We start from the raw sequence: 12,755 nt of genomic DNA on the forward strand, positions 1-12,755 counted from the left end.
CGATGTTGTGCTAATACCATTATTATAAAGTGTTGGCTGTAACATGTTACTTGTGTGAATGTTTTCAAGTATAAGCAGTGCATCTGCTTCATATTTCAGGTCTGACTTGGAGCTCCAGTTCAAGTGTTACCACCATGAAGACAGGCAGATGAACACAAACTGGCCAGCATCGGTGCAGGTCAGCGTCAACGCCACGCCACTCACAATCGAGCGGGGTGACAACAAGACTTCCCACAAGCCTCTGCACCTAAAACATGTCTGTCAGCCAGGAAGAAACACAATTCAGATCACAGTCACGGCCTGCTGTTGTGTAAGTATAGCAAAGTCATATTAACCAAATAATCTAAGTTACTATATAGACATAAACATTAATAACTGGCACTGTGTGTGCCAGAGAGTAGCTAAATTGTTATTGTTTGCATTGCAAAGTAAAGGAAAACAATCTCTGTATGATACAATGCCATTTTAAGTGACCCTTTAAAGACTGTGTGTTTAGAGCTTTCGGTACTAGTTAACCATGTAAAAAAGACATAAGGTAGTTTCATAGTTTCTGTGTCTGGCATGGAAATAAGTAATACTGTACATGCATCAGGCATACCAGAGACTAGGAAAAAAGGAAGAGAGGTTTTAAGAAGAAAATTAGTTGGCTGTTTGAGTACAAAAGAATTGCCTTGCATGCATGTTTTCTGCATGATCATGTGTAAAATGCATTTGTGCTTGTCCCCTTTCTCTTGTAGTCACACTTGTTCGTACTGCAGCTGGTACACAGGCCCTCTGTCCGATCGGTTCTTCAAGGCTTGCTGAAGAAGCGACTTCTCCCGGCTGAACACTGCATCACGAAAAGTAAGCAATCTATTAATGAAAAGAAAAATGAAATACACCAATGGAATTGTTTTAAATCAATGTATTTAATGTTTCCCCTTTCCTGTTACAGTAAAGAGGAACTTCAGCAGTGTAGCAGCTTCGTCGGGCAATGCCACATTAAACGGTGAGGACGGAGTGGAACAGACGGCTATCAAAGTATCCCTAAAATGTCCAATTACTTTCCGGCGGATTCAGCTTCCAGCAAGAGGCCATGACTGTAAACACGTACAGGTAATTGTACAAACATTACTATTCTCTTGCTGGTTGTGTTGTTTTTTATTTTAGTTTAAGATTGAGGGTCAAGTCTGTAGTATTATGAACCAGTGTGTATTGGATATGTTCATTAATAGGTAGTGTGCAAATTGTAGATTAAACATTTATTTTTATTTTTTTATTATTTGATATAGTTAGGTTTACTTTTTAAATTCCTCAAATGTTTTTAAATCTTGAAATGCATACCGTCTGTTTTGAATGAATCTAATATAGTGACTATTTTTCATTTTACAGTGTTTTGATCTGGAGTCATATTTGCAATTGAACTGTGAACGAGGAACGTGGCGATGTCCTGTATGCAAGTAAGACCACCATGCCAGCAAAATCATTAACGTCCTCTTGACAGCTATGTCATAATAAGTGTAACGGCTGCTTGGTGTCTGTTGTTCTTCCTTTAGTTTTGATGAAACAAAAATCTGACATCGACACTGGATTGAAACATAATGCATCGTATACATTTTCATTATGCAAGTAATCTGGGTTTCTTAACCACACAGACACACGCTGGTATCATTGTCAAGGTTTTGTACAGTTGTGTATGACTGCAAAATGAACCCACTACTGTACCTAATTTCATGGGTTCAAAAACCAAGCTTTATGATAACATGCCATTTTGAAAGGTGTAAAGAATTTTAGAAGTTGTTATTTTAATTTCCTGAATGTGCTATCAATGTTTGGATACACTCAGTTGTGGATTGTGTCACTTGGAAAGTAGGGTTACATAAGGTCTATATGGATTAATAACAGTGTAGTTTACCCTCCTGAGTTATTGGCATCTGTCATGTGCTGCTGGTTGTTTTGGTATAAGTGCAATATGATATCCTGCTTGTGATGCTGTATTGAAGATTGGTGTTTTTTTCACTTTGCCCAGTAAAACAGCACTACTTGAGGGCCTGGAGGTTGACCAATACATGTGGGGAATCCTAAATGCAATTCAGAAGTAAGTTTTGTGACTTTCTCTTACACAGCACCTTTGTGTTTACTGGTATTTCAGTTACCAGTGGATGAATATAAATTATATATAAAAAAAAATCCATGTGCCTTAATTTTTTATTCAGACATAATGCATAGCATTCATATTTATCAATTAAATGCTTAGTTAAACCTAATTAGCTCTTAAATTTGAACATAATCAATTACTTTTATAACTTATTACATAACACATTTTCTAGAAATACTCCCTAGTCCCCAGTAGTTAAAGTGGAGTGTGTTTCTTTATTTCTTTCTCAGTTCGGAATTTGAAGAGGTCACCATTGACCCTACTTGTAGTTGGAGGCCAGTACCAATTAAATCAGACATCCACATCAAGGAAGACCCAGATGGACCATTATCAAAGCGGTTTAAAACTATGAGTCCCAGCCAGATGATCATGCCCAATGTGATGGAAATGATTGCTGCCCTCGGTCCAGGTCCCTCGCACTATCCATCACTACCGCCTCCACCAGGAGGAAATGGTGAATATGGTAGCCAAGGTAGTTATCAGTTTATAGCAGAAAGGGGTTACAAAAAATAGTTTTCAACAGAAACTTCTGTACCATTAACCTAAATTTTAAATTCATAAACATCCTACAATTACAGAATCTTTAGCAATACTAGGAGCATAGCACGCCTATTTGGAGCAAATCTAAATTTACAAAAAGGGAAAGTCAGCTTTAGAATAGATTAGTGTGCAGGTACTGTAGCTGCTAACTGTACTACTTTGTATGTACTACATGCATTATAAAAATGATTTGATTTATTTTTTCAGTAATGAAAAAGTGCTCAAAACTTTCTGTGTCCTATGTTGTTTGAGCCAAAACATCTTAATGATTGTTATGCACAGGATCTCTGCTTGTGTCCCTAATCTTTGTCTGTTTTCTATATTAGGCATCAGTTATCAAGGACACCACAGCTTTGACTTTCCCCATGGTAACCCCGGTGGTACGTCTATGAATGACTTCATGCACGGACCACAGCTGTCTCACCCACCTGACATGCCCAACAACCTCATGACTTCTGACAAGCCACTCAGCCACGCAATGCCTGAATCAGTAAGTGACATCACACTTCAACTTTGAACTCGGCCTTCATGTGTGAGCTGCCATTGGAAGACATACTGGCCAGTGCTCTGGAGACTTAACTGCCTGTACAATTCATCAAGAAGCCTTTTCTTCATTAGTAGATCTAGTATTGGAATTATAAGTATTCATTGGTCTAAGGAGCTGCATTGCTACAGTACAGTATATCAATATTTATAATAGGCGCTACAGGAGGCACCGAATAGTCTCCTAGTTGACAAGAAAAGTGACACTCAAGCTCAGAAACTGGTAGTCGACTATTCAAAACCACAGCAGCAACATGGTAATGTTTCTGAGTGTTTAAAGTGTAGTAGTGAGCTAGCAATGTTCTAGTTTTAATATTTGAATTGTATTCAGCTGTTCAATTGCAAAGGAAAGTAACTTTGAAGCGTGAAGTTTTAGGTGGATGGAAGTGCCGCTGCAGTTGTAATACATTACATTAAATGACAGTTAAGAACATTTAATAAAGTTAAAAAAATTCCAAGCAGTTCTAAAATACAGTGCACAAAAACAGCAAAGTGGTATAAAACTCTGCATACACAAATTGAGCATCAGACATCAGATACATTATTTATTAATTGTTTCATATATAACTCAACTAGTCAACTATTTTTACCTTGACTGTTAGACTGGCAAACAAGTAGTTGCTCTTCCCCTAATATGTGCTTTATTTTGCTCTCTTTCCTACTTTCACCTGAAAGCTTGTGATTAATTATTGTTTAGTTAGTTCATTAAAAAGGTATCACATCTCCTTCTCTTTGTCTATCATTTCTGGACTGATACGGCTACCATTTCATCTATCAGAGTTTATTGAGAAAACTGAACTTAATACACACTGAGTTCCGTTAGTTTTTACTAACAAATTAAAAAATACTATTTATGTACCCCAGTGTATTTTAACACACTAGATGGAATCTAGCCTGAAGTTGGAGACTTATTTCAAAATGTGGTGTATGAATAGGTAACCCTGCTTACCCTACCTTTTGTATTTATCACTGACAACCCTTAACTGGCACATGCTTTACAGTAAAAGACTGCCCTGCTCTTCCTGCACAAACATGGCCTATTTGCATACTTCAACCCTGCACTTACTGGCTTATACTTTTTTGGTTCTAATGTGGTACGCTAAACAGCATGCAGAGCGGAATATGTTTACACCAAGTTCTATTTGGTTAGCAAATTACAAATTCAGTAAACTGTTTATGTGATTAAAATGGACATTCAAAGTTGATACTGTACATTTATGAAATTGGTGAAACTAAAGACCTAAAAAGAGATAACTGGGTGTTTTAAGTAAATAAATGAATACAAGCTTTTATTTTATTCAATTCTGTTCTCCCATCAATGAAGTTACCACAATTAACAAAAGCTAATTACAACAGAGTTGAAGTAAAGCCCACATGCCTTTTGTTTTGGAGGGGCACGAACCGTTCTGTGATGGGTCTTTATCTTTCTTGTCTGGTGGCTTTGGTTTGGTGTTCTTGTTAACATCACAGTTGATGGTCTCATTTAAATTTTTCTTCCGACACCCCAAGCACTGTAACTTGTGGCCTCACTTTTCTCTCCTGCCTTTCCTCCTCCGCAGATCCCTCATCCTGGCAGCACTGATCAATCCCATAGCTCCATGCAGCAAAGTTTGCACGCACCTCCTCACCCCAGCAGCCAGTCAGGGCAGCCATTACATCACAGTGGTCCTCCCCAGCAGTTACGGCAGGCGCTTCCGCAGCCCGGTTCTAACAACCATCCACACAGCGACCTGACCTTTAACCCCTCAGCCTTAGAAGGTCAGGCTGGTGGGCAGGGACCGCCTGACATGCCGGAACCCTCACTGGATGTAAGTGTGTGTCATGCTATCAATATCCCTGCCCTAGATCTGTGAAACAGCTTTTAGAAAGCAGGAAAGCATACCACAACATACATCATACCACAACATACATCATACCACAACATACATCATACCACAACATGTCATGCATTGCTTCTTTTATACAACAAACAAACAAAGCTTTCTTGGCTGTCCTATACACTTTTCTGTTGCATGATACATTAAAATCTTATTTTCTAACTTGTTCAGGAGATATGGAGGATGGAGTATTAACTTGAACTTCTCACTAACAACATTTTATTCTGTAGCAGTGTTTTTATTGCCGGCCAGCCCCTGATTAAAAATGAAGTCATCCTCCACTACCCAATAGTGTCACATTATATGGTGAAGACACTAAATCTGCAAATTGAATTTGGTGATACTGTGATTGTTTATTGTGCATTTGAATCCTTGTTCAATTTAATACCAGTATACAACGGTCTGAATCTGAATCAAACAGGTACTGGGTACCTAACCCTAGAACCCCAATGTTCAGCATACTAGACTAGGTTTGCTGTGTCCCCCTTACCCATTTCCATTTTTGTCACACAGCACATAAAATGCTGTAATTTAAAAAAAAACAAAAAACAACAACAACAATTTCAGTAAGGTCTGCATATCTATGTCGATGTCTTGATAGAAAGATGTTTCAGACAGAGGTTGCTAATGGGTTCCTTAATTATTTCTCTTCCTTTAGCTTCTCCCAGAGCTTGCGAACCCCGACGACCTGCTATCATATCTGGACCCTCCTGACTTGCCAAGCAATAGCAATGAAGATCTTCTTTCTCTCTTTGAAAACAATTAAAGCTCTGCCCCCTCCAAAAAAAAAAAAAAAAAAAAAAAACATGAATCTTCTGGTTGTAGCCATACAAGTCAACCCCAAATTTCTCACAGGAGTACTAAAATAAACAAACACAGGTGCACTCCCCTGCTCCTCTTCCTCTCAGAACTGTCTTCTTAGCCAGATAAACTGACCGAAAGTAGCCGGAGACGCAAACAATATGCCAGTCTGATTGGCTGCCATGTGTGTCATTCTTGAACATTTGAAACTGTGCAGCTATATTCAATCCTTTGTAAATCATGTAGAACAAGTGCTATAAGAATCATAGACAGATATGTCGTAGCATTTTGTTTTAGAGAAGATAATGGCACTGCCAGTGTCTGAAAGCCTGTCGACCAATGTTCTTCCAGTCCTAGAAACTGTGGCTTCTCTAGGCAACTGCACCTTTGCCAACTGACATCCCAACGAATAACAGAGTACCGCTGGCTCCAAGAGCGACATTCAAAGCACAAGAGGTTACGTGAAACTCCAAAAGACAGCAAAACCTTAAAGGGAAGTGCTCCTGCAACGCAATCAACTTTGGAGGAATCACCTATGGATGAATCACCTTTTGCTGTCCAGTGTATAGGCAATCCCAGAACATTTGTGGGGATTTTACATTACAAAGCAAAAGGTGCAGAAAAAAAAGAGAATTTTGCCAGCACATGGAAACGCAGCCATTACGGTTGAAAACTTGCGGTGTGTATAAGGGAAAAATGAGACTATGGTCGACGACAATGAGCATTTATTCTGTTTTTTTTGTTTTGTTTGTTTTTGTTTTTCTGAACATGAAAATTTCTCTTCACTGCACAATAAACAGATCAGTACTAGTGAGGCACTAATCCCTCCTAGGAGGGAGTAAATTAACTTTCCCTCTCCCACTGTCTTCTGTAATTCGCTGGACTGGGTATTCAGCAGATCCCCAATTTCTTTTTTATTTTTACAAGACTGTTACATATTGGCCCAGTTCCTAAGTTACCTACCAGGAGTTTTATATAAACAAAATAATCCACTTATTAGATTATTATTACTATTACTGCCCTCAATAGACCTCAGTGCCAGAGTCACTGTATTGCACCCTTGCCTTGTGCTTCTCTTACGTGGTTGCTTATCCTGCATGAGCCTTGTGTCGCTCTTGTACCCATTTTGTGGTGTTTGTCGCTCTCTTTGATGAATTATGTACAGTAAATTGTCTAAAAAGTGCACGTGTGCCAATTTTGCCCTTGTTCGGTGATGTTCCCAGCTAAAACGCAATGTATGTTTTCATCAATGAATTTTACTCCAGGAAAATCTTTTTTTTATTTCTTTTCTTTTTTTTTCTACCTTTTTTCTTCATTCTTTTTTCAACACTAATTTTGCTTGGAATCTTAAAATGCCAGAGAGATTGTTTTCTCTTATTATTTTGTTGTCCATTTTTTTATGATAATACTTTTTTCTTTTTTTTTTTTTTTTTGCAGTGATGCAAATGGTATACAATGAACTTGCCATTGGGAAATTGCTTTATATCACCAAAGTTATCTTTGTAAAAAAAAAAGTGTTATTTTATTCATTTTATTAAAAGAAATTGTAATATCTGGTCCACCACTGCTGTAGATGCATCATAAATGTATGGTAGTCCCCAGTACTTTGCTGTAGATATTAAAACAAATGGCTAATTGTCTTTTTATTTCTGGTAGCAGTATTGGAACTGTAAAGGTCATCTAGAGAAGTTCCCATCTTTTTTTTTCTGTTTCGAGTTTTAAAAGAAAACCGCTGTTCAGTATGCAAAATGATTATTTTAAAAATGCTATTGTAAATATCTTTGTGAATATTTTAGTATTGTCTTTGATAATATTCAACATTTTCATGATTGGGGTGTCCATTGTTGGTTTTCAGTACCTTCTCTGGTAAGCTTTTGTCCCTTGTTAAAGGAGGGTTGTTCTATAAAGCAGCGAGACGTTGAAAAAATGTCTCCATAAGGTAATTTGTCCAGGTTTACTTTTTTCCTACAAAGATTTTAGAGTTCATTGAAATGAGAAATATATAAACAGATATATCTGTGTCTTTTAGAATTTGTATCACAGATATGGAACAAAGACAAATCTGCAAAGGGCTTGGCACTATTTTAAATCAGAACAGCCTTACTCTTTCAATTGGAAACCTTTATATGTAACCCTATTATAACCATGTTGTCTGGGCTTTAATAAGTCTGATCAATTGCTGTTTTCTGTCAATTGTATGTATAGATGTTTGACTCTTCATTTGTCTTAAAGAAGGCGTTACATGGGCAGAATTTGAGCTGTGCTGTGGTCCAAATCAACATATTATACAGAATAATACCTAAAAGTTGAATGCACCCTGGTTGATATGTCGGTAATATTTAAAAATGTATTTATTTAGTATGTTACGGCTTTACATTTATCAATACAATTTGTATTTTGTATTTTTGTTATCTCTAGTGAAAGATAAAGACCATTTAAATATTGTATCTCATATGTTGGTATGTTTTTGATTTTTTAAATATTTTTTTTTATATAAATATATGATTTTAGTAAGTAAAAAAGTAAAGCTAGTGCTCTTTATTATTTGGTTGTACTTATTTATGGGTGTTGCAGAACCACTACAGAAAGATTCCACAGTCATATTTGCTGTTGGAGTGGATTGTTGCACCTATGAAGTGGAAGATAAAGATGTGTACTGGTGCTTGTTCTCTTACGACTTCCACATTAATAGTGAGACATAGACGTAAGCAACTTTAAGGCAAATGAAAGGTCTCTCGTTTAAAAAATAAATTAAATAAATAAAATGCACTGCCAGATTATTTTACATTCTGGAAATGGGATATTAAAAACAATAACCTCAATGTTATACACGTTGGTGTACTGACATCTGTGAGCTGTGTTCATGTAACAAGCTCCCTCCCCTTACTGTAGTTGTACGATCTAAAGACCCCCCCACCCCCCCCACCCGAAAATGATAGTCCCCCCACCAATACATGGGACTGTAGGACACAAAGTGGCTGCCGTGGGGGGACCCAAGGGATATCTGTACATATGTAAATGATGAATAGAGACATGTTAACAGAAATGTATTCATTTTCCTTGGGAATGTGCATTGTTTCTTTAGGATTAAACAAGCTTGCAACCCCTATCAGAAGTGACTCAGTGTGGAAAATGAATCTTGTTTGTTAGTGTCGTGAAATCTCAGCATTTGTTTCACTTGTAATATACTCGAATCCATTTTACGAGGGGGAAAAACACTTTTGTTTTACATACATGTAATATTTAGCCTAAGTGTATTAGTCTATCACCTGTCTATTTTTAAGGTGCTACAGAAAATAATTATGAAGAAAATAAAGGGGAAGGGAACAGTGGGGAGGGGGGGTTCAAAAAGATTGGAACCAAATTCATAGTTTGTACAATTTTTGATATGATCAGAAGAAAAAAAAACAAAAAGGTACAATCTGAGGTGATAAATGCAAAAGTGGCCATTGTCATTTTGTTTGTACATTGTATGTACAATGCAATCATTTCATATTCTAAACTGGTCAGAAAAAAAAAAAAAAAAAACGAATTGTGATTTTTAGTCTTGCAAAGCTGTATGTAGTTAGATGATGTGACAACCTAATATTTATCTAATAAATATGTATTCAGATGAAACCTGTATATCATGGTGTTCATGTGGTCTGTTTGTATTTAAAGACAAATCTTTAAATATGGTAGTTTATACTACTTTATTGTAAAAGTGCAGTCACTCACTATTCTTATGTTAAACTTTTTACAGAATAAATTCAGAAAAAAAAGCTTTGCCAAATATATATTTTCCAGGTTTTTAACATGAAAGGGACCACTCTGCTTATTCAATACCATACTTAATACAGGAGGTCATGAGTTCCTGAGGTTTCTAATGATTTAGTACTTGGGGTGTTAGTAGGTGACAATGTCAAGCAGCCATTACGAGCCCTGAAAACTGTTGGTTCATGAAGCAGCCATCCATCTCAAAAGAAGTTCAGAACTCTAGACTCAGCATCAGATTACAAAACCTATATGGCAAGATTTCCCAGCACCAATATGGCAACACCGTGTTTTAGGATGTGGTTCCGGTGCTGAAACTGGGACAGCTAGACCGCAGGGGAATTTTAAAAAATAGATCATTTATATATGCATACCTGTTCTACAAACTTTTAAGTAAACAGCAGCTTCACTTCTTGGAAACTTTTACAAAAACATTAACGCAAAATACTTTTTTGCAACATTGGTGCTTGTGTGAGTAATTTACATGTGACATGTGGTTTCCGGAAGTGATTGCAAAACTTAAATGCCACTTAAACCAGCAGATCAGCAGAATCAAAAATAATTACAAGTGTGTCAATAACACATACAAGTGTGTCAGTAACACATATCCCCTGCCACAGCTGTAATGAAAAAGTTGATGGCCGTGCTGTATATCAACAATGTTACAGTATAGTATAGAGTGAGAATGATCAATGAAATGTTTCATCACAATCAGTTCTCCAGATTAATGCAAAAATGGAAGTGTGACACACAGACAGGCCCGTACGGGGGTGCTGGGGGTGCAGCAGCACCCCCTGGGTTGAAGTGAGGTGCATCTGCTTCCATCATATAAAGGGGTAACAGTTTTCTTCAATGGCTTTCAGCACCCCCACTATAAAAATTGTTCCAGCGCCACTGGGCCCAAATTCATTTATCATCTGTTATTCTCAACAGTGTCTTGCTAAACAATGTAATTGAATCAGCAGTTCTTCAATGTGTGAAGTGTGACATACAGACATACAAACGAACCCCCACCTCCACTATATCCCCTTCACAGAGGGTCTTTTACCCGGCAGGGGATAATAAGTTACATTTTGTGACTTTTTATTTTACATTTGCCAATCAATTATAGTGAATTCTCTTGTATTTAAAAAGACTGGAAACCATCTAAGTATACAGGTGAAGAATTAAATCAAAGTATGTCAACACTGTATCCCAGACAGGACTTGTTCACTAATAATATTATTTTTGTTCATTTCTTTTGCTTGTGGTGCTTTGGGATATTGCGTCTGGCAATGATGTCTGGAACGCTATCTGGGATTCGAGATAATCTGATAACAACTCATCTTGCAAGTTTTCTGTTTATTGTAACCGTGCAGTTTTGATCTTTATGTTTCGATGTCAATTTACATTTCAACTTGACATTTGATTGATCTTTTACATTCATGTATTATTATTATTATTATTATTATTATTATTATTATTTATTTCTTAGCAGACGCCCTTATCCAGGGCGACTTACAATCGCAAGCAAATACAAATACATTCAAGTGTTACAATACAAGTCATACAATAAGAGCAAGAAATACAATTATTTTTTTTCAAGTGTGACAAACCACAATTCAATAATACAGCAGATAATAGTGAAAGTTACATCAGGATATGATTAAATAGTGATAGTTACATCAGGATATGATTAAGTACAAAATACTACAGGTTAAACACTTGGCAGATTACAATATTATTATTATTATTATTATTATTTATTTCTTAGCAGACGCCCTTACCCAGGGCGACTTACAATTGTTACAAGTTATCACATTATTTTTACATACAATTACCCATTTATACAGTTGGGTTTTTACTGGAGCAATCTAGGTAAAGTACCTTGCTCAAGGGTACAGCAGCAGTGTCCCCACCTGGGATTGAACCCACAACCCTCCAGTCAAGAGTCCAGAGCCCTAACCACTACTCCACACTGCTGCCTATTCTGAAGTACAGGATTAAATGCAGTAAAATAGGGGGCAGATAAGAGCAAAATAAAGCATATTTAAATGAAGGGTGATAGTGTCCCAGGATACAACAGAGGAGTTCTACAAGTGCTGTTTGAAGAGGTGAGTCTTAAGGAGGCGCCGGAATGTGGTCAGGGACTGGGCAGTCCTGACATCTGTAGGAAGGTCGTTCCACCACTGCGGAGCAAGGGTGGAGAAGGAGCGGGCTCGGGAGGCAGGGGAGCGTAGCGGAGGTAGAGCCAGTCTTCTAGTGCAGGCGGAGCGGAGAGGTCGAGTGGGGGTGTAGGGAGAGATGAGGGTCTGGAGGTAGCTGGGTGCAGTCTGGTCAAGGCATCTGTAGGCTAGTACAAGAGTCTTGAACTGGATGCGAGCAGTGATCGGGAGCCAGTGGAGCGAGCGGAGTAGTGGAGTAGCGTGGGCGAAGCGAGGCAGAGAGAACACCAGGAGGGCAGCAGAGTTCTGGATGAGCTGGAGCGGACGGGTGGCGGACGCAGGGAGGCCAGCCAGGAGGGAGTTGCAGTAACTAACCAGTTGATCCCATCTGTGCCAGCTTGGGAGGAAAGAAACCACTCTCATAAATAGGGGCGGCTCATTTCAAATGGCACAATTTGTATGTATTCTTGTGATCTCTGAATATATTCTTTCACAACAGATAAGGTAACTCTCAATATATTAGTAATGAACCTGCTTTCTCCACTTGAATTATCCAGCTATAATCATGCTAGGAATTGAACATGCAACATGATGAAAAGACACCAGAAATTAAAAAAGGACTATAAATGTATCCTGTTCTTTAGAAAATCAAAGCAGTCTAGTAGCCTCTCTTTATTTATGTTGCCTTCTATTGGTCTGTATAGTGCAAAGTGTGACCGGCAGCAAGTGAAACAAAATTAGACAAAAATAGTGCATTTAGCACTTGATTAAATAAAGTGGGATAAAAAAAAAATAGCTAAGGTACTATAGAACTGGAATGGCTCAAGGCTGGGGGTTGTTTTACTACATAGTTATAAGGCAACATAATTCCGGAACACAGAATGGCTGACATGGAAGAGGAAGGTTCAATGAGAGTTGCTTTGCAGGCATGGTTTCCAGAGGGGGATCCCTGTTGGCTGC

The 12,755-nt window shown here is 37.8% G+C and overlaps 1 protein-coding gene across 10 annotated transcripts in view; it reads left to right on the forward strand.

Moving 5' to 3' along the window:
- The window catches only part of LOC117418266 (zinc finger MIZ domain-containing protein 1-like), a 156,447-nt gene extending 147,063 nt beyond the window's left edge, over window positions 1-9,384 (forward strand). For 8 of the 10 annotated variants that reach the window (XM_058985026.1, XM_058985025.1, XM_058985030.1 and 5 more), the window contains 9 exons: window positions 100-310; window positions 738-843; window positions 935-1,095; window positions 1,372-1,439; window positions 2,009-2,077; window positions 2,368-2,609; window positions 3,004-3,167; window positions 4,780-5,028; window positions 5,756-9,384. In XM_058985026.1, the coding sequence (XP_058841009.1) occupies window positions 100-310; window positions 738-843; window positions 935-1,095; window positions 1,372-1,439; window positions 2,009-2,077; window positions 2,368-2,609; window positions 3,004-3,167; window positions 4,780-5,028; window positions 5,756-5,863 (1,378 nt within the window). In that variant the 3' untranslated portion in view covers window positions 5,864-9,384. The remainder of the gene's footprint in view (window positions 1-99; window positions 311-737; window positions 844-934; window positions 1,096-1,371; window positions 1,440-2,008; window positions 2,078-2,367; window positions 2,610-3,003; window positions 3,168-4,779; window positions 5,029-5,755) is intronic. The other 2 variants (XM_058985028.1, XM_058985032.1) reach the window with 2 other exon arrangements.
- The last annotated feature ends 3,371 nt before the right edge of the window (window positions 9,385-12,755 follow it).

The sequence above is a fragment of the Acipenser ruthenus genome, chromosome 13, assembly GCF_902713425.1.
Source record: "Acipenser ruthenus chromosome 13, fAciRut3.2 maternal haplotype, whole genome shotgun sequence".
Lineage (NCBI taxonomy): Eukaryota > Metazoa > Chordata > Actinopteri > Acipenseriformes > Acipenseridae > Acipenser > Acipenser ruthenus.